The 18,364-nt window shown below is 46.6% G+C and overlaps 1 protein-coding gene across 1 annotated transcript in view; it reads right to left on the bottom strand.

The window, feature by feature from the left end:
• Window positions 1–18,364, bottom strand: part of Tg (thyroglobulin) — a 186,485-nt gene that overhangs the window by 80,595 nt on the left and 87,526 nt on the right. The window contains exons 36-40 of the mRNA XM_076556000.1: window positions 10,662–10,796; window positions 9,066–9,230; window positions 5,060–5,282; window positions 3,295–3,388; window positions 2,278–2,437 (exon numbers count right to left, since the gene is read on the bottom strand). Coding sequence (XP_076412115.1) covers window positions 2,278–2,437; window positions 3,295–3,388; window positions 5,060–5,282; window positions 9,066–9,230; window positions 10,662–10,796 — 777 coding nt within the window. The remainder of the gene's footprint in view (window positions 1–2,277; window positions 2,438–3,294; window positions 3,389–5,059; window positions 5,283–9,065; window positions 9,231–10,661; window positions 10,797–18,364) is intronic.

Genomic DNA, 18,364 nt, shown 5'->3' with positions numbered 1-18,364 from the left:
TGATCAGGTAGCATTGATGTAAGTCAGAAAGGAGAAGAATGGGTATTCTGGAAGTTTCCATAACTTTCTCTCAGATACCTACACCAGAGGTCAAAATGAGTTTGCCTCTCCAGAAGGGTATGAATTCTCCTTGAAATCCTAATTCCCCATGCCCCTCAGGACAGAGGACATATGGAAAGTTACTCTGCTGTCTAGAGAAGCCTTGAGCTTAAGTTAGCTGTGTCTGGAAAGAGATCTCTGGAATCAGCTTCAGTCAGCTAATCTCCGAATATCCCTTAAAGTTCCAGAGAACCAGCTTTGTGTTTGAATAGAGGACAGAAAACCCAACAGAAACTTTTCCTCTTCTAAAAAGAAAGTTCACAAGTGAATAATCATTTTCACCACGGCAAAAATTACACAACTCCATACTCTATACTGCGTTCACTCCTCACACCACCCAGCATCAGTCAGGGGATGGAGACTGAAGAAGATTCCATTCATATCCGTGGCTTTCAGCTGAGCCTGTTGCTCCAAAAGAACTCTACAGCTACCATCGCCTCAACCTCAAGATGCTCTACACTAACTGCTGCCTGCTCTACGGACCAGCCTGGTACCTCTGCTGTGGCATTTAAGACCTTATACCACATGGTCTCCCTAGTTTTCCCCACCCACCCACATTCTTTCTGACCTTCCTGTCTTCTACGTGTTTGTCCACTCTTAACACATCCCAGGACTTGGAGGAGATCCTTGGAAATCAGCGATGAGGCTCAGCCCCTATACTCATGGGCTTTTAAAACCTCTCGAATGCACCATCTTAACCTTTCCAGGAGCCTTGAAAGTAGAACAAAACCATTCCTGTTTTAGAGAGGAGAGATCTAACACACTGGGAGAAAGGCAGGGTTGGTCTAAGGTCAAACTGTCAATGAGAACCAGTACTGGCCTTAGTTCTTCAGATCCCAAGGCCCTACCTTCTCCACTAGTGAACAACCTGCCCCTTTCACAGGGGTATATGTACGTAGATAAGGGTAGAGAGAAGGTGTTTGTGCTGGGCCAGGACTCTATTCTGCCTAGGTGGTTAGCAGTGAGTGGTATGACTAGGCGTACAAACAGATTCACAGTTAGACTGGAAATAAAGGAGGAGGGAGTCACTCTATTCACACAGCCTTTGTACCAAGTCCAATGGCCTCTATGTGGTAGATCTGAGAGCTAGCCAGGAAAAGAGTGTCCATAGTTCACTGCGGCGGTTCTGTTTCCTAACCAAGTCTCTAACCTCTTTGGCCCCCAATCTTCCTTCTAAGCATACACATGCATGTACATATATTTGAATGCACACACTCAGAACACACTAGATCACATCACATGATAAAGCTTGAAATGCACTGGGACAGTCTCAGACATAGAGCAAGTTTTCAACAAATGGCAGCTATTATTATTCCTCTCAAAGAGTTAGGGAGCCAGAATCCCTGGAAGATCTCAAAAATGTGTCTAGCTGGCTATAGGAGGGGTAGGAGCAAAGAGGTTCTGAGGCTTGGAGAAGATGGTGATGAGTTTGTGCAGGGAGCAGCTCTCGGTTCAGAGGTGAGTGGCCCAATTGTGCTGTGGATATCACTCTGTATAAATAAAATGCTGATTGGCCAATTAGCCAGGCAGGAAGTATAGGCGGGACTAAGAGAGAGGAGAATTCTGGGAAGTGGAAGGCTGAGGCAGAGAAACACTGCCAGCCGCCGCCATGATAAGGAAGATGGAAGGTACTGGTAAGCCATGAGCCACGTGGCAAAGTATAGATTAATAGAAATGGGTTAATTTAAATTAGAAGAAGTAGATAACAAGAAGCCTGAGCCATTAGGCCAAACAGTTTAATTAATATAAGTGTCTGTGTGTTTATTTTATAAGTGGGCTGTCGGACTGCTGGGGCTTGGCGGGACCCAGAGAAAAAATTCTTGAGCCACAAATCGCTCCACTCTAGATCCAGAAGGTCCCTAAATGCCTGTGTTCTAAAGGCTTGGCTCTGATATGGTGCTACTGGTAGACTCTTTTCCCTCTCTCAAAGGAGACTGTAGCTTCCTATCCCTATATTGCTCTCTATTGCTGCCTGGCCATGAGGAGTATGGCTGTTCTTGGACACTCCAGCTGCCATGCTGGGCTAGCTCAGCATAAACCAAAGCAACAGGGGCAGTCCACCAAAACTAGACTAGAACCTCCCAAACAGTGAGCCCAAATGAGTACTTCCTCTTTTAAGCAAATGGTCTCCAGTATCTCTTACAGCTGATGGACCTGTCCATCACACCAGCAGCACACCTGAACTCAGGAAGCCGAAGACTCCCACTCTGTAATTGGCAGTGACTACGATGAAGTTGCCAACTGCAGCCAGGATGGAGCCGTCAATGGTCAGCTGTCCTCCACTGCCCTCCATCTCCATGGTATTGTGGAAGAACACCAGAACCGATGCGTTGGAGACCTGAAGAGGTTGGAGAGATGGAAGAGATTGAAGTTGAGCTCGTGTGAGGCGCTGCTGTCATTCATAAAGTCAGACTTAGCCCTCTGGCCAGATCTCCCTTGGCACACACTTAACCTTATCCAATGGGCTGAATTTTATCCTCCAAATTCATACACTGACACCTTAGCTCAGAAAGTGATCCAGTATGTGAACTCTGATCCCATAAGAACAGTGTCCTTTTAAGGAGGAGGAATATGTGCACAGGCATACACAAGGGAAAGACTATGAAAGACCCTGGTAGAAGGTGCTAAGGGCAAGCCAAGAAGATAGGCAATGGAGGATATCATCCTTTTCATCTTGGACTTCAAGCTTCCAGATCGTGAGAAGAGAAAGTACGTGTGGCTCAAGCTGCCTAACCATGGGAGTCTGTGATGTCACTTCCTGTGCCTCACTTCATAGGAAAATGGAGGCTCCCAGAGGTAAGGATGCTGTGCTAATGTTCCAAAGCAATTAGAGGTAGGACCAAAGCTCAGTACACACTCGAAGCTCTACTTCCTCCCCACACCCTTCTTTCCTCTCATGGTCTGTGTTCTCCAGCCACTCAGCCCCAAGACAGCAGTGGCTTCTTAAGCAGATAGAGGAAGAATTGTGTTCAAGGTCACAGCCTAACACTTCATCTTCATACATCTCACACAGGAGCCTGTCTGGAAAGCTCTGAGACCCTTACTCACTTTTAGCTCTCATAAAGGGAGCCCAGTGCCTCTAAGAATAATGCTGTAGGAGCACATACATGTTCCATAGAGCCCAGGGAAGGTGGGAGGCAGGATTGCTAAAAAGCATTATTCATCAGACAACACAGTGAGTGCCCCTAAACTCACCAGGTCCTCAGGGACAAACACATTGAGATACAAGCAGTCTTCACTGATTTGGGGAGGCGTTGGGGTACGGGTACCTGGCTGCCAGCAGCTGGCCCTGAAGAAATAAGGCATGGGAATTTCAGAGACTCATCAAAGGGACCTGCCCTCTCCCCATCTCCTCCATACCCACCACGCATGGCCAGAGCCAAAGGCCTGGTTTCAGTGTAGCTCTGGAGGAAGCTCCAGGTCATAGGTATGATCACAGAGTAGAAGGAGCAGCAGCATGTCTAGGACCTTCTCTGGCCATTGGACTGTGGAAAAACTTGCCACCCAGAGGTAAACATGCTAACTAGAGACCAAGGCCAGAGAAGGAGCCGGGAGCCGGCAGGGCCTTGGCCTTTCCTTGCCACGTTGCACAGACTCTGCCCTGAGAAGAGGTGTCAGACCCACCTTCTGCATCAGGGAAGAGGACTGGGTGTCAGTTTGAGTATCCCCTTGTAGGAGATCTCATCTGGGACCCCTCCTAATGGTCACTCAAGGATCATCTACCCAAGGCTGTTAGGACTCATCCACCAAGGGTTACCAATCATGGCATGACTGAACTCTGTAGCCACTGTCTACCCAAGATCTGGGTGGTCACCAACCTCTTCTGTCCCTTGGATACATCCTAGTATAGAAAGACTCTCTAATTAGTGCCTCTGGGTTTGGAGTTTCCTAATGATGGAACCAACTCAACTCCACTCTATTAGGGTAGTCCTTGTCGTCTTTCCCACAGGGTTTCAGGAGCCCCTCACTCATCCTATACTTCTTGGGATAGGCACTTGCTCAGCAGGCAGAGAGTGGCCACAGAGGCATGGAGGGCAGTGCTCCTGAGGACAGAGTCACAGGGCTCAAGGAAGGATTGCAAGTGGCAGAGGTACCTAGTACCTACTCCCCAAAGGGCTAAGTGACTTCTCTGACAAAATATTTCAGTGGAGTTCATCATGTGTCAGCATTTAACATGACAGGTTTGATGAGGGGGAAATGATGGGGTCCAAGTGATGAGCTCAGAAAAGATGGGGACGGAGAAACAGGACTCCTCATATTATCCTAGTTGAGGAGGGGTTTTTCTTTTCATTGGCTCATTCATCTTTCCTACCATGTTGCATTTTCAATCCCACTAAGTTAGATGTCTGGCCAGGCATGGCAACACACATGTAGTCCCAAGCACTCAGGAAGACTGAGGTTGGAGGATCTCAAGTTCAAGGCCAGCCTAGAAGTACATAGTGAGACCCTATCTCTGAAAGACAGAAAGAAAAAAAAAGGAGGATGGGAGGGAGGAAAGAAGGTGAAGAAAAGAAAAGAAAAAGAGAGAAGGCACCTTTACAAAGCCAGATGTTGCTGACTTTCATCACTACAAACATCACGTGTGTGCGTGACGCACACGGCCACCTCAGGCCTGACCTCTATGAACCTCCTAGAGACTCTTCTACAGCCTAATGTTCCTGGACACAGATGCCCAAGGAGAGCTTGGAAGAGTCATGCTGCTAAGTGCAGCACCTCCTTGGCCTGGGTTCCAGAATCACTGCCTGGAGCAGAACACACAGGCCTTCCACCAGCTGCCTAGCTGTGAGAAAGCAGCCCCGACCCATCACAGCTGGCTACCTGTGTCAGCCAGCCCTGGTGTTATTAATGGAATGCAATCACATACCCCGCTCTAACCAGAACACCTGGCTCTGCCACGACAGGTTGGACCGGGATAGAAATTCTTTGGGCATTCACCACAATGGTGCCACTTGTTCCATACCTTGGCTTGGTGGCATCCCAGGAGCCTGTCCAATTCAAGAGCTCTGGTGGCCTGAAGCGGTTGTCTGCCATGGGTGGGGCAGCATAGGGAACTCCAAGGAACTGGTAGACCTGCTTCCAAGCAGGGCCCACCTTGACGACCTGAGAGCCACCCTGAAGCTGCCCGAAGGGATCAATGCGTACAGACGGTGTGGATGCTCCATCGGAGAGGAACAGAGGGGTTCCTGGTGGGGAGGCAAGGGCAGAGAGGCAGACAAGGACAATGAGAATTGGCATTCCAGCTGGCTTCCAGTAAGAAAACGAACATCACTGCAATTTGAGCGAGCTTGAAAAGTGTCAGGGGTCTATTTACATCCACATTTAAGAATTAGCCAAGGTTAGCTTTCAATGTCAACAACACCAACTGTGAACAGTAATAGTAGAAGCTGCTGCGTGAAGTAGGCATAAAGTCGGTGTAAGGGCACATGGACGCCTGTTCATGAACTGTCTCCTGCATTTTTCCAACGCTCCTGAAGTGTATGTGTTAACTCAGGCCCACACCACTCATCACATACCCAGGAGCCTAGAAACGGAACACTTGGGCCTACAGTGAGAGATGATTCATCAACGGGGTGTCTGGAGTAGAACCTGTTATCAATCACTTCATCTAGTCTCTTAGTCCAGAGTTAGAATGTCTGGATCATTCATACTGAGAGCTGGATGAAGGTATTTCTCCAGTCAGCTCAGCACAGATTTGGGACAAGTGAGTGTGCCCTCCATGTAATTTACCTTCTAGAACACTTTTCTTGTAACTAAAGGGTTTACAGTGGAGACAAGCTGTGATGGGCGATGCTGAATTCAGAGCTGTCCCTTCCTCCCTTGCCCAACCATGTTGCTCACACACACATCAAGTCTGGTCAGCGCTCCCCCTTCCTATTGGCTCATTACCCCAGCCTTCCTCTGCCAGGCCTTCCCAGCTGGGGTTCATGTCCCAAGTCTTGATTCATAAGGTCATAGCTGGTGCTCTTAGGCCTGCTCATCAGTGCACCGGTGGTCCTCCAAAGCTCTGTCACAACACTAATCAGTTCACTGTTGGCCATTTGGGGGACTACCCGATCTTATTTCCTCTCCTGCCCCTCTTCCCCTCATTTGTTGATTCAGTAAACTTTAGTAGGACCCAGGCTCAATGCCAAGGGGTCTTGAGATGGTTCCTCATAAGACCTAGGCCTTGCACAAAGAAAACTATAAATGCCAGCAAAGAGGTGTGTGTGTGTGTGTGTGTGTGTGTGTGTGTGTGTGTGTGTGTGTGTCTGTGTGTGTGTGTGTTGTGTGAAATCGTTTATTGTCCTAAGGTAGGTTTTTATCTGCTCTGAGCTGGCAGAAAACAAAATCATTCTGCTTTCTGCATGGCTCCTTCCATAAAAATGTGTCTGTCACAGAGAGGGCAAACAGGAGTGCTAGGGAGAAGGGTGGTGGGCAGAAGCCTAGCTGCTCCCCAAGAACCAATGCAGTGATTCTTGGCTGGAAGTGTTTTTTTAACCTGAGGTGATATTGATCATGCCTGGGGACATTTTTAGTTGTCACTAGGTTATGGAGGGTTGTGACTAGTATCTGCCTGGAGATCATAAACATCATATGGTAGATAAAACAAGACTCTCCTCTCAACAAAAATTCTGTAGCAGATATGTCAGAGGGTTATGAGGCTAAACAACCTGCTGTGATGTCTGTTGGTGAACGGGTACAGGCTCAGCAGGGTGAGTCAGAACCCACAATGCTTTGGGAGCACATCTGCTCCTTATATGATGGAACAGATGCATTTTGGCCAAAGGTTGTGGTGTGTCCGACCATCAAGTTCCCTCATGTTAAACAGGAATGGTCGTGATTCTGCAACGCCATGGTACCAAGAATGAGTGGCAACAGAGGATATATCTCCAGCCCGGTGCTTGGCCAATGGAAGGAACTCCACATGTGGGTGGACAGATTAGTGGAAGGAAAGACAGACAGATAGATGGAAGGAGAGCTGGGGGAATGGAGGAAGGATGGAAGATGGATGGGTGGCTAAGTGAGTTAAAGGAATAAGGAAAGGATAAAGAGGGGATAGAGGGAGGAGAAGACAGAGGGACGGAGGATGAATGGGTGGAGGATAGGCAGAGAGATGAGTGGGCAAATGAGTGGAAGGAATTAGGAAGACATTTAGAAAGAGACGAAGAGATAATGGGGGAGAGTGAGGGAACAGAAGAGGGATAGAGAGGGAAACAAAGGTGTCTTCGTTAAGAAACTCCTGGAGTATCAGTTAAGGGCCCCAAATGGAAACAGGATGGAAAGAGGCAGTTGTTTTCTAGTAGGACATAGAGCACATATCATGACTGAAGTTATTCCCAACAACAGTGAATCAAGTACCTAGGCATCTGACTATGATTGTGGCTGCTAAGATGGCCGGGATTTCTTCTGCCTCATGGGAAGCAGTTGTACGCTCTTACCTGGACCTATCCTAAATAAGGCATGAGCAAGAGTGAAAACACAGTCTGTAGATCTCAGTCCAGTTTCAAGCCTGCTGTATGGTGCTGCCTGCTCAGGCCGTGTGCATGCTCAAACCTAGGGAACATGCCAGATGGGCAGCTTTCCCTTTGAACCCCTGCAGACATAGTGGGTTCTTCCCAAAGAGCGTGCATTTAATCATGCAACTGCCTTGGCTAGCACTCTGTGATTTGCAGGTGTAGATGTGCACACTCTTGCTCAGTGCATAGCTAGCCACTGAACTTCAGTCTTGAAGTATCAGAGAGGCACATAACTTGTTTCTTAAAACCCAAACTCGATATTAAGGCATTTCTCATCAGAACTCCCACATTGATTAGCTGCACTCTTGGTGGAATACGCTGTTAAAAATCTACCAAGATCAACTCAATAATATAAATGTTCAGACAGAAGATAAGATCAAAGGCCCAGGAGCTTGCCAGAACTGGGAGACACTTGTAGGCTGAAGGTTGGAGAGGCAGGAGGAAGAAAATCCCTGGCATGCAGAGTGGACTTAAGGAATGACTGTGCTGGAGAGGGTAGGAACATCCCAGTCATTCCTGACTTTGTCAATAAAGTTTTACAGGACACAGTCAGGTCCACTGCTTTGATGTATACTACTGCTTTTATCCTACAATGGCAGTTGAGTATCTATAATAATGATATAAAGCTATAAAGCCTATTATATTTTTTCATCTGATCCTTTCTAGAGAAAAGGTGTGAGCCTGCTTCAGGAGACAGAATGGCAGGTAGAGCTAGCCCTTCCACAGCCAATCACTTCCCCAGTAAGTGTGTTCAGTAGGGCAGGGCTTCCCCACAGTCTCTGGTTCATGTTTCCTGGCTCACCGCTCTTTACTGGCTTCCTCCATGATAGATTTATATGCATTTCTCCCCTTGACTGTGTCATGAGTGCCTAGGATACATTGTAAATGATCTTCGAATAATTTATTTATATGTAGTGCTGGGGGTAGAACCCAGACAAGTACCCTACTACTAAGCTATAGCTCTAGTCCTGATTGACTTTAAACTCAACTGAGCTGAGAAGAGTTTTGTCTGAGCATTTATGACCTACTCCTTAGGCAGCATGAATCTGAGGAGGAGGGTGGCCCTGGGAGACAGATCTTTCTCTAGGTCCCCCCTTCTGCCATTACCCAACATCTCTGTGCCACAGAGTGCCAATCTCCAACATGAGGAGAAGGTGCCAGGCATGCAGGCAAAATAAGGCGTGGACAAGAGCTTTCTAAACCACACATTAAGAAAACACATTTAATTTTTATCTTATGGATTTCAAAGGCCCAGATAGTTTCTGTGATTCTAAGAATAAATGTGGCACAGAAGTGAGAATTTCTCCAACCTCCCCTATTGCACCCAGGAGAATGTTTCCTAGCCAGTGACCTTTGGCCAAGTCTCCCTTAAGAGTTTCAAAGTCACTGCCATTCCAGTCACCAAGCAAATATCCTTCCCAGCCATATCCAGCCCCAAAACCATGGCTTCAGAGACCCAATCCAACTTACCAGACTTCCGGTAGATGTAAGCAGCTTCTTCACGGAGCAGAAGCCAGCAGGTCTGGCTCTGTAGGCTGTGTATGCAGCTCTTTATATCAGGGTAGAACACACACCTCACAAACCCAGGCTGGATCTGCAGGGTGGTGACAAGGCAGGCCTGGTGATGGGAACATTCTGTAGAGGAGAAGGGGGGGGGGCTGGACTTAGAGGTATTATCTCATGCATGCAACCATGTATTGCTACATGCATGCATGCATGCATTCATCTAATCATGCACCAATCTATTTATGCACCACTCCATCCATGTACCTTACCATACATGCATCCAATCACCTATCCTATTTATTCACCTACACAGCCAGTCATCATCCATCCATCTTTCTGTCAAATCATACATCCACCAATGCATGTGTCCATCCTTCCATCTATCTATCTACTTATTTATCCATTATAGAAGAACTCATTCCTAAATTCTGTGCACTGAGGCTGAGAATAAAACAGTGGTGGTAGGAACCTAACACTCCATCATGGTATTTTACACAAAATGGTCATGATTTTTTTTATTGCTTAATTATCTCATAAATGTGCTCTTTTCATCCCCTTGATTAAAGATATTTCTACAGCTTCCCATTGGCTTCCTATGCAACACAACTCTCTGTGTTCCATCTCCTGGCATCCTCTTCAGATCTGTTACCTTTGACCTCCTCTAATTCTTCCTTAACCTGCGACATGCTAACCATGTTCCATCTTGAACTATGGATTTTTCTGTACAAGCTGTGTGCTGTCCGGTACAACCTACTTCATGACATTCAGTGCTAAGAATATTTCTGAAGATGGGGCAGCTTCACTGAACTGTCTGAGCTGTGTGTTGTGCCCTTTGTTGAATTCAGAGCCCAGTTTCTGCATGACACTGTCCAGGGCTGTGTAGTACACAACTTGCCATCTGCACATGGCCATATAGTCTTCATGATAAACATCCAGTCATATGGAGAAGGTGATACCCAGCATTTGTATATCTTGAAAGGGTTCAGGATACCAGGGTGCAAATGACAACTGAACTCAGCCCACTCTTAGAAAGGGAAAAAACCTTTGTGGAACATTAGAATTGTGTGGTCACCTACTTATTATTTTAGTATCACCAATGCCTGGAAACTCTGAAGAAAGTTGCATCTGGAGATAATTGTGCCAATTAGAACACTCTTCAAATTGCTTTAAAAGTATCTCTTACAACTTAGTGTTTACTCATAGATCTTGGCTTAGTCCCAGGGGCCTTTCCAAGGTACACACACTTCCTCACCAGGGCAGCCCACCTGCTTTCTATGGGCACCCTCCTGGCTCCATGTGCCTCTTTCTTCTCACTCTCACAATACTCCCACTTCTGCCTGCTGACCTTCCTCTGTACTGGCTCAAGGCCCTCACTGGCTGTCTGCTGTTCAAACTCCGACTGTAGACTGCCTATCAAGGAGTGGGAAGACCCTCACGTGTTCCCTTCTTTGCTAGCTGTTTACTGTCAGGTGTCCCCAGGCCGCCTTGGAATCTCTCCTTGGTTGGTGTGCAGTGCAGTACTTTGAGGGCCTGCGGCACCCTCTCTGGGGATTCCCTTACCCTGCAAGCAGAAGTCCCGGGCCACCGAGAAGTTACTGGTGGCTGTAGCGCTGACCTGGGCAACATCAAAGTGCTTGATGGATGGATCTACAATCACTGAAGAGAGGGGCAGGGTCTGCCAGGAGTCCAGAGCCACTAGGAGACAAAAGGGGAGACAATCACATGTGGTTATCACCAGGTACAGAATGAAGACAGTGGAGACTACCCCAAAACCTACCCCAGTGGCCTCCGGGAGGTTTCCATTGTGTGACCCTATGCCTTTGTGTTTTCTGTTGTGTGATGTTGTGCCTTTGTCTGTATCTCCACTCTATAACGTAGGTAGGACAAGCTCTGGGCTCCAGTCTAGGGGTTCACAGTCTGAAAATTCGACAAGCAAATGAAGTCCTGTCTGTGTCTATAAATTAAGACAGAAGAGGAGGACGGAAGTGGAGACAGGAAAACAGTGACATAGTGACACCGTGGAGGTCAGAGCACCACAGAGATAGCCATAGGGGTGGAGTGCCAGGCGCTCTCTAGACATTTCACCTATCCATCTTCCTATGCCTGTCACTGTCTGTAGGGGCACCATGACGGGCTATCTAGGCCCCTATATAAAAGAAGCTGCATGGCCACTTGGTATCTGGTGTCCCAACTAAGTCATTCTTTATCACTGACCCTCATCTAAAGGAGGTGACTCTTTCTCCAGGGACAGCTTGTGTCTAGACGCTAACCCATGTAGACAGACCTGTGGTCTGCCCTGATCTCAAACATAGCTGACCCAGCTGGTGCTCTCAGAGAGATGGGCTGGGCCATGAGCATCCTTTGCCCAGTCCTGAGAAGTCCTGCTCCTTCTCCCTGTGGTCCTGACCCCTACAGTACTCCATGTGCAAACATGGCCAATCATACTCTGTGTTTGTTTAAGGATCACCTCATGCAAGTGTCCATCTCACAGTCTGTTTCCTGGAAGACACAGTCATGGCATCCGTTTTTAAACATAAAGAAAATGAAGCTTCGGGGGTAATGGCATGGCTTGCCAGCATGTGGAGACCCCTTTCTTCACAGCTACAGAGCCTGTGTCTGACCATGGTTGTCTCTCAATGGCCCCAAGTTCTGCACATGGTATGTGACACAAGGAACAGGGACAAAGAACTAACCGCCAAACAGAAGGCTTGGGTGTGGATAGACAGGTCAGTTAGAGTCTGTCTCATGGGCACCAAGATTGTGAGTAAAGGTTGATCATGAGAGAACATTGATGGGTTTCAGCAGTGGGATGAGGGCGCCTCTCTGAGGAAGGACTGTACCTATAGGTCAGCATCCAGAAATAATTTTTTAAAAGGCCAGAAGCTGCCCCACCCTGGTGTGGGCTGTGAGAGCATCCAAGGCTGCTGATTCTAGAAAAGCCCAGCCCAGCAGGGATGGCACTGAAGATTGGTAGAGAGAATCATTCCTTCCCTCCCTCCCTGTGTGTCTCTAGCATTAGAAGATCACAGCGGTTTATTGTTCTTACAAATACTTGTAAGTGTGGACCTTGGGCTAGCAGAGCATGCTGATGGTCTAAGGTATCATGTGTTATGTACGTCTACTTCATCAGATTTGATCTCCCAGTATCCCAAGTGTGACAAGGGGTAGGGGTCTAATGCCTCTTCACAAATGTGATATAAAGGAAAATTAATTCATCAAGAACAATCTGGAAAGTGGCCAACGTCAGATCACAGTAAGGTTTCTGAGGTCACTGTTTCAAAGTCCCTTTCTAGAACACTGTTCCTAGGTGTGGGAGGGTCTTTGCTTTGTTAGCACAGCACCACAAGCTATAAGGGGAGCCTGTAATTTCTACCTCTAACCCGTCTTTAACACCGGTGCTGGTGGGTGAGATGCCACTAAAGTTAGCATGGTAAATAAAGCCATGAGGCAGCCTCACCCCCCAACCCTCACTGGTACCCCCCTGTAACAGGATTCGGCAGACTGAGCACTCTAAATAGCAACAGTACTTTCTCCCAGTTCTGTGCACTTAAAGTTTGGGATCTAGGTACCAATGAGATTGGGGGTTTTGGTCCCTCTTTTTGTTTCATGGATGGCTGCTTTCTTGTCATATCCTTAAAGAGCAGAGTAGAGAACAAGCAAGCTCTCTCCCATCTCTCCTGGAAAAGTACGAATGACATCAGGAGGGTCCTACTGTCCATCTGTTCTCTCCCATGCTCTGCCTCCTAACAACATCCTTGAGACAGAGGAGTCAGGACCCGGGTCTTTCTGTGCTTGGCTCTAGCCAGGCAGCCTCCTCTGGCTTCTCATTTTCTTAAGCCTGCTCTGCATGCTGCCGCTTTCACAGACGACTCAAATGGCATCTTTGTGATGTGGTCACTCTCAGATGTTCCTAGATGGTGAGAAGCTGAAATTTCAGAGAAGAGCAATGATGGGTTTCAGGACCACAGTGACCAATTATGGTCCAAAGATGGAAGCCTTGACCCTACTCCATGTTTAGATTGCCGTCTCTGTAATTAAAGAGTAAATTTCATTCCCAAGTGAGAGCCAGCTCCTGTGTCATTCCCTAGGGTCTGAAGCCAAGTCCCTGCCAATGTCCCCACATGCCCCCATACAAGCCTACATGATGTCTCCTGAGTAAGCCTTTGTTGTCAAGGGATACCGGCATCTGGGGCTCATAGACTTTCTATAGTCTTTATGAGAAAAAGGCCATTGAGAACACAGAAGCATGCTGAAGCAGGAAGGCTCCTGGTGGCTTTCCATGTCAGTTTACTATCAGCCAGGAACTCACAACAGCATTGTGCTATCACATGTGCAAGATGAAAGAGCTCAATGATACATCATTTTCTAAACCCACTGGCATGAACAACACCATTTTAACCAATCAGGTGGTGGTACTAGCTTTGATGGAGCCTTAACTCCACATGCAGTATCCAGGGTCTACCGTAGGCAACCTCCTCTCCAGGTTGATGATGTGGCAGCCTTTAGGGGCTTGTCCAGTGTGGAGGGGTTCTGAACAGCAGATGATGCCTGTTGATTCCTCTGCATTTGTTTACTTCCTTTCTTTTTAAAGCACATATATGATGATTATGATGCCAGAGTCATTTATGACAAAACAGACCCTCCCACAAAGTTGCATTATATATATATGTGTGTGTGTGTGTGTATGTGTATGCATATATATATATGCATATATATACACACACATCAGTATCTGTCTCTCTATCTATCTATCTATCTATCTATCTACTATCTTTCCATCTATCTAGCTTTAAACATATTGAATTAAATATTGTGCATCAGTCACTGTTGTGGTGGGAACCTCTTTGTCAAACATCTCTTGCTGAATGATGGATTTATTCTCACACAACTTAAACCAAAGACATCTCATTTCACATTTTGCTATCTGTTTGTAGCAGTCTTTATACATTATTTTGATTCTTTAAAAAACACTTTTAGTTATTTATTCTGGATTAAATTAAAAAACCCTCTGTCAAGTTTCAAGGGTGCTCCTTTGGTGATCATATGTAATGATCTTAGAATTCTACATCCATCTCTTAGTTTGGACGTTATGGACTAATACACGATGCTGCTGAAAGCAGAATGTGTTTTTCTTTTCTCTATTTTAAAATGGCCACTGCTGTCATAAAGGGAAGATGTCTTTGTGTTCCTGTTTGGTCTCACCTCAGGCCAGAAGACAGTGGGGCCAAGTGATCACAGGCTGAAATAGTGAGCTGAAATCAACTCTTCCTGCCATAGGATGGTTTTCTCAAGAACCTTTGTCACAGTGATACACAGCTGACAAGCCCAAGCCTCCTTCTGTTCCCCACAGACACTACCTTGTAGCAAAAGGGGTGGCCTGGAAAAATAAGCTAGAAAGTCCCCAAATGAGGCCATCACCACATCTTATCTTATCTTACTATATCTTATCTTATCTTATCAGTTCCTATATACACTCTATCTTCTAGCCTGCCTGAGGAATGTCCCTCACATACTCTAGGTGGGCCACCATGCTGTCAGTCTTGGCTGGCTGTGGTCATTCTCATGCTCTGGACTCTGACTGCTACAAATCTAAATCTGATTATGGCACTCCACACCAGGCATCCTCCAGGAATCAGCAGTCTGTGGCTGGCGGGGAGGGTCCCCTGAGGTTTGCGGCTTCATGAGCCTCTCCCAAGCCTACTGTATGGGCTTGGACATCCATACTTGCCTACTGCACACAAGTCATAGGAACAGGAACAAAAAGGAAGCTGATAGAATTTCTCTAATTTTATATGATCCGAACCTCCTTACAGTAGGAGGGACTGAGGTCTGGGAAGAAAGGACACGGGCATCTAAAGGTCACAGAGGTTCCAAACCAGGTCACATGGCAGAGCTTGGCAGAGCGAGCATGGAAGTGTGCTCTTTTGACCCTGTCTCACTGTGATCTGGAGCCTCCTCCATGAGCTGGTGACAAGCAGATCAGCCCTCACCACAACCCAGTAGCCTCAGCCTGACTGAAATCCTATCCACACTCAGGGCTCCAGCCTGCTACTGCCATACCATGAAGACAGGATTGCCCAAGAAGCAGCATTTAGGTGGAAAATCTGTATTTACATCTAGCATATCAAACAGCCGTATGCCCCTCTACAAACCAAGAAGAAATGGGGTAGAGGGGAGAGCAGAGACTGGGAGGCAGGATAGAGCAAGTTGGGTCTGCCTGGGCTGCTCCAGGACTGTAGGCATGAGAGGCTTGCCACCAGGCCCTGGCAGCCTAGGCAGGTGAGACACTTGTGTATCTTTCTAAAATCTCTTTTGATTATTGCTTGGCAATCACAGCCATGTATGTTAATGGATCTTGTGACATTAGCATACATATGTATGATATGGAAGAAGAAGGTTCTAGGGAGCTACTCTGCACTGTGGTGAGCTTCAAGTTGTTAAGAAAGAGAATGTCTTATTGTCATCATTGCCATCATCATCATCATCATCTTCTTCATACTTCTCAGTGCTATTATTTCTTGACACAGTTTCTTAACTATATAGTCTAGGCTGACCTAGAAACTCTTGATCTTTCTTCCTCAGCCTTCCAGGTACTTGGACTACAGGCATGTGCCACCATGCTTGGTGTAAGAGAGGAAATTTCAAACATTCCCTTCAAAAACTGTTAAAAGAGAATGAGGTCATGAATATACTAATTGGGTTGATCTACGCACTCCTCATGTCTTCTCTTTCTAATGCTGACTGTGTTTTTTTTAAAGCTAGAGTAGACTACATTTGAAAATGTTCATTATGTACAGACAGAGACTAGAATACATTTGAAAATGTTCATTATATACAGAGAACCATTTTCAACTACCCTAGCTTCCACATTCCAGGTCCTCTCCAGAGGAAAGGTTACATTCCAGACCTTGGAGCATTTCCAAGTGTTGACATTCTTACAACAGAAGGTCTCAGTACTGCAGGGCTGTGTCAACACAGCAGAGGAGGGCTGCCCTGACCAGCCAGGAGAGCTGGGCAGCTTCCTGCCCTAACCCTCACCTTTCTTGTGTGAAAACTGGAAAAAGTATCTTTCAGTATTTTTGCCTCAGATTTGAAAAGGGGTGACATGTGTTGGATGCTCTTCTGAGTATTCAAAAAATCACAAGACAATTTTTTTTTCAACTAAGAGGTTACAACTGCAGAATACTAGGGCAGCACGTGTCTACTCCAAGGGCCTTGGCGTGTTCAGGGTCTTTACTAGTCCTCTGGTGATAAGAACCAGAGAGGCCTTTGGTTCCTCGACCTTTCTCTGAGTTCTCATCCCAACTGTAGAGGAACACTAAGGGAGGCTGAGGTGTGTGCCCTACCCTCCTTGGGCTGCCTGAGGCAGACAGCAAAGGCATTTGTAACTTGGTGCTTTTCAGTATTCTGATCTCACTGCTGTGACTCAGGCTGGCCTCACACCCACCTCACCCTTCCTCCCAGAAGTCGGAGTCACAGGAAAGTGCCACTACGCCAGCTTGGCAGCCAGGCCAAGGCTTCCCGGCAGGCAAAGCCTCCTAGGTCCCATTATCTGTTCTTTGTGGAACAGAGCAGATAATGCTGCCTCTGAAGCTTTGATGAGCCCCATGGTCCCTGCAGGGAAAGAGTTCCCAGCAATTCCAGCCTGTCACACAGTGCCAGCAGCCACCACTCAGCATCTCAGACACTTGCTTGTCATATGTGGCCTTCTCTCAATGAGAACCACGTCACAGGTGTGTTATGTGGTTTTCCCACTTAATATCGCTTATGAAAATCCAGATGTTCCTTTAATAATGGGAAGAGGGGAAGAAGGCAACCTCTCTTGTGTGAGATTGGCTGCCTTAGTGTGTCTCCACAGGGAAACACCTCCCATTTGCTGTAGGCACTCCTGGTGTGGGAATGCTCCTTTACCATTGACAACAGTGGAAAACCCCTGGCCATTCCCACTACCTTTCATTCTCCAGAAACTTAGTTTCAAACATTAAGTCCCCAATTGTCAGTCTTCCCAAAGGCTCCCCCGACTCCTGGTCATTTTTATGGTTTCTGCCTCTTCATACTGATATCATACATCTTTATAAGGACAGATTTCTCCACTGGAAAAACACCATCTTAACTCATGATGATTTTACTTGGGGTATGGGTTTCAGGTGAGCCCTGTTTTTACTGCTTTATCACAGGCGGTCCATGATTGGAATGCCAACATTGAACAGAAAACTAATAAACACAACTGAGAAAGGAAGACAAGAGATGACACCACTACCAGGATCTACACTCAAGAGGTCACCTCTGACAACTATCCCAGAGACACAAGCAAAGTAAATCTCTTCTAACTATGGGACAAGCCAGATGGTATGAGCTCATAGCTCAGCCATATAATCCATTGGATCCTCGTTTTCCTCATTTGAAAAATAAACCATGTTATCATCTATCTTCCTGGTGATGATCAAATGGTTTGCAAATGCTTGATATTTCCTTTATTCCCAGAACATAAAGTTCAGAATGATGAGACTCTTAGATGTGCACTGTATACACACACACACACACACACACACACACACACACACACACACACAGTCTCTTGTCTGAGTCAGAATCAAACAGTGGTAAACCAAAACACTGAAGGCAGAATCAAACCCTGCCTCTGATCCACATCAAAGGACTAATCCCAAACTCTGCATTCCAACAGGGGACTCTCAGCACAGATGGGCTATGCTCTGCTTTTAAATCTGACTCAGTAAAGGCACATTTAAAACTGCTGGGACATCAATTTTGCCTTGGAAGCATCTTCCTGAGGCTGTGGACTACATGGAAGGAGACAGTACTCCATTCGCTGTTTCTCTCTCTCTCTCTCTCTCTCTCTCTCTCTCTCTCTCTCTCTCTCTCTCTCTCTCTCTGTGTGTGTGTGTGTGTGTGTGTATGTATGTATGTATGTATGTATGTATGTATGTGTGAAATCTCAATAACACAAAAGTTAAACACAGACAGAACAAGCATTATAAACCTTCTCCAGGCCGGGCGGTGGTGGCGCACGCCTTTAATCCCAGCACTCGGGAGGCAGAGCCAGGTAGATCTCTGTGAGTTCAAGGCCAGCCTGGGCTACCAAGTAAGTTCCAGGAAAGGCACAAAGCTACACAGAGAGACCCTGTCTCGAAAAACCAAAAACCAAAAACCAAAAAACAAAACAACAACAAAAAAACCTTCTCCAGAGATGTTATGATGTTACGGTTTGATTTGTACATCTGCAACTATATTTGACATTTATA

The sequence above is a fragment of the Peromyscus maniculatus genome, chromosome 20, assembly GCF_049852395.1.
Source record: "Peromyscus maniculatus bairdii isolate BWxNUB_F1_BW_parent chromosome 20, HU_Pman_BW_mat_3.1, whole genome shotgun sequence".
Taxonomy (NCBI): Eukaryota; Metazoa; Chordata; class Mammalia; order Rodentia; family Cricetidae; genus Peromyscus; species Peromyscus maniculatus.
Note: the sequence above shows the minus strand (reverse complement) of the source record. Positions and strands in the feature narration are given on the sequence as shown.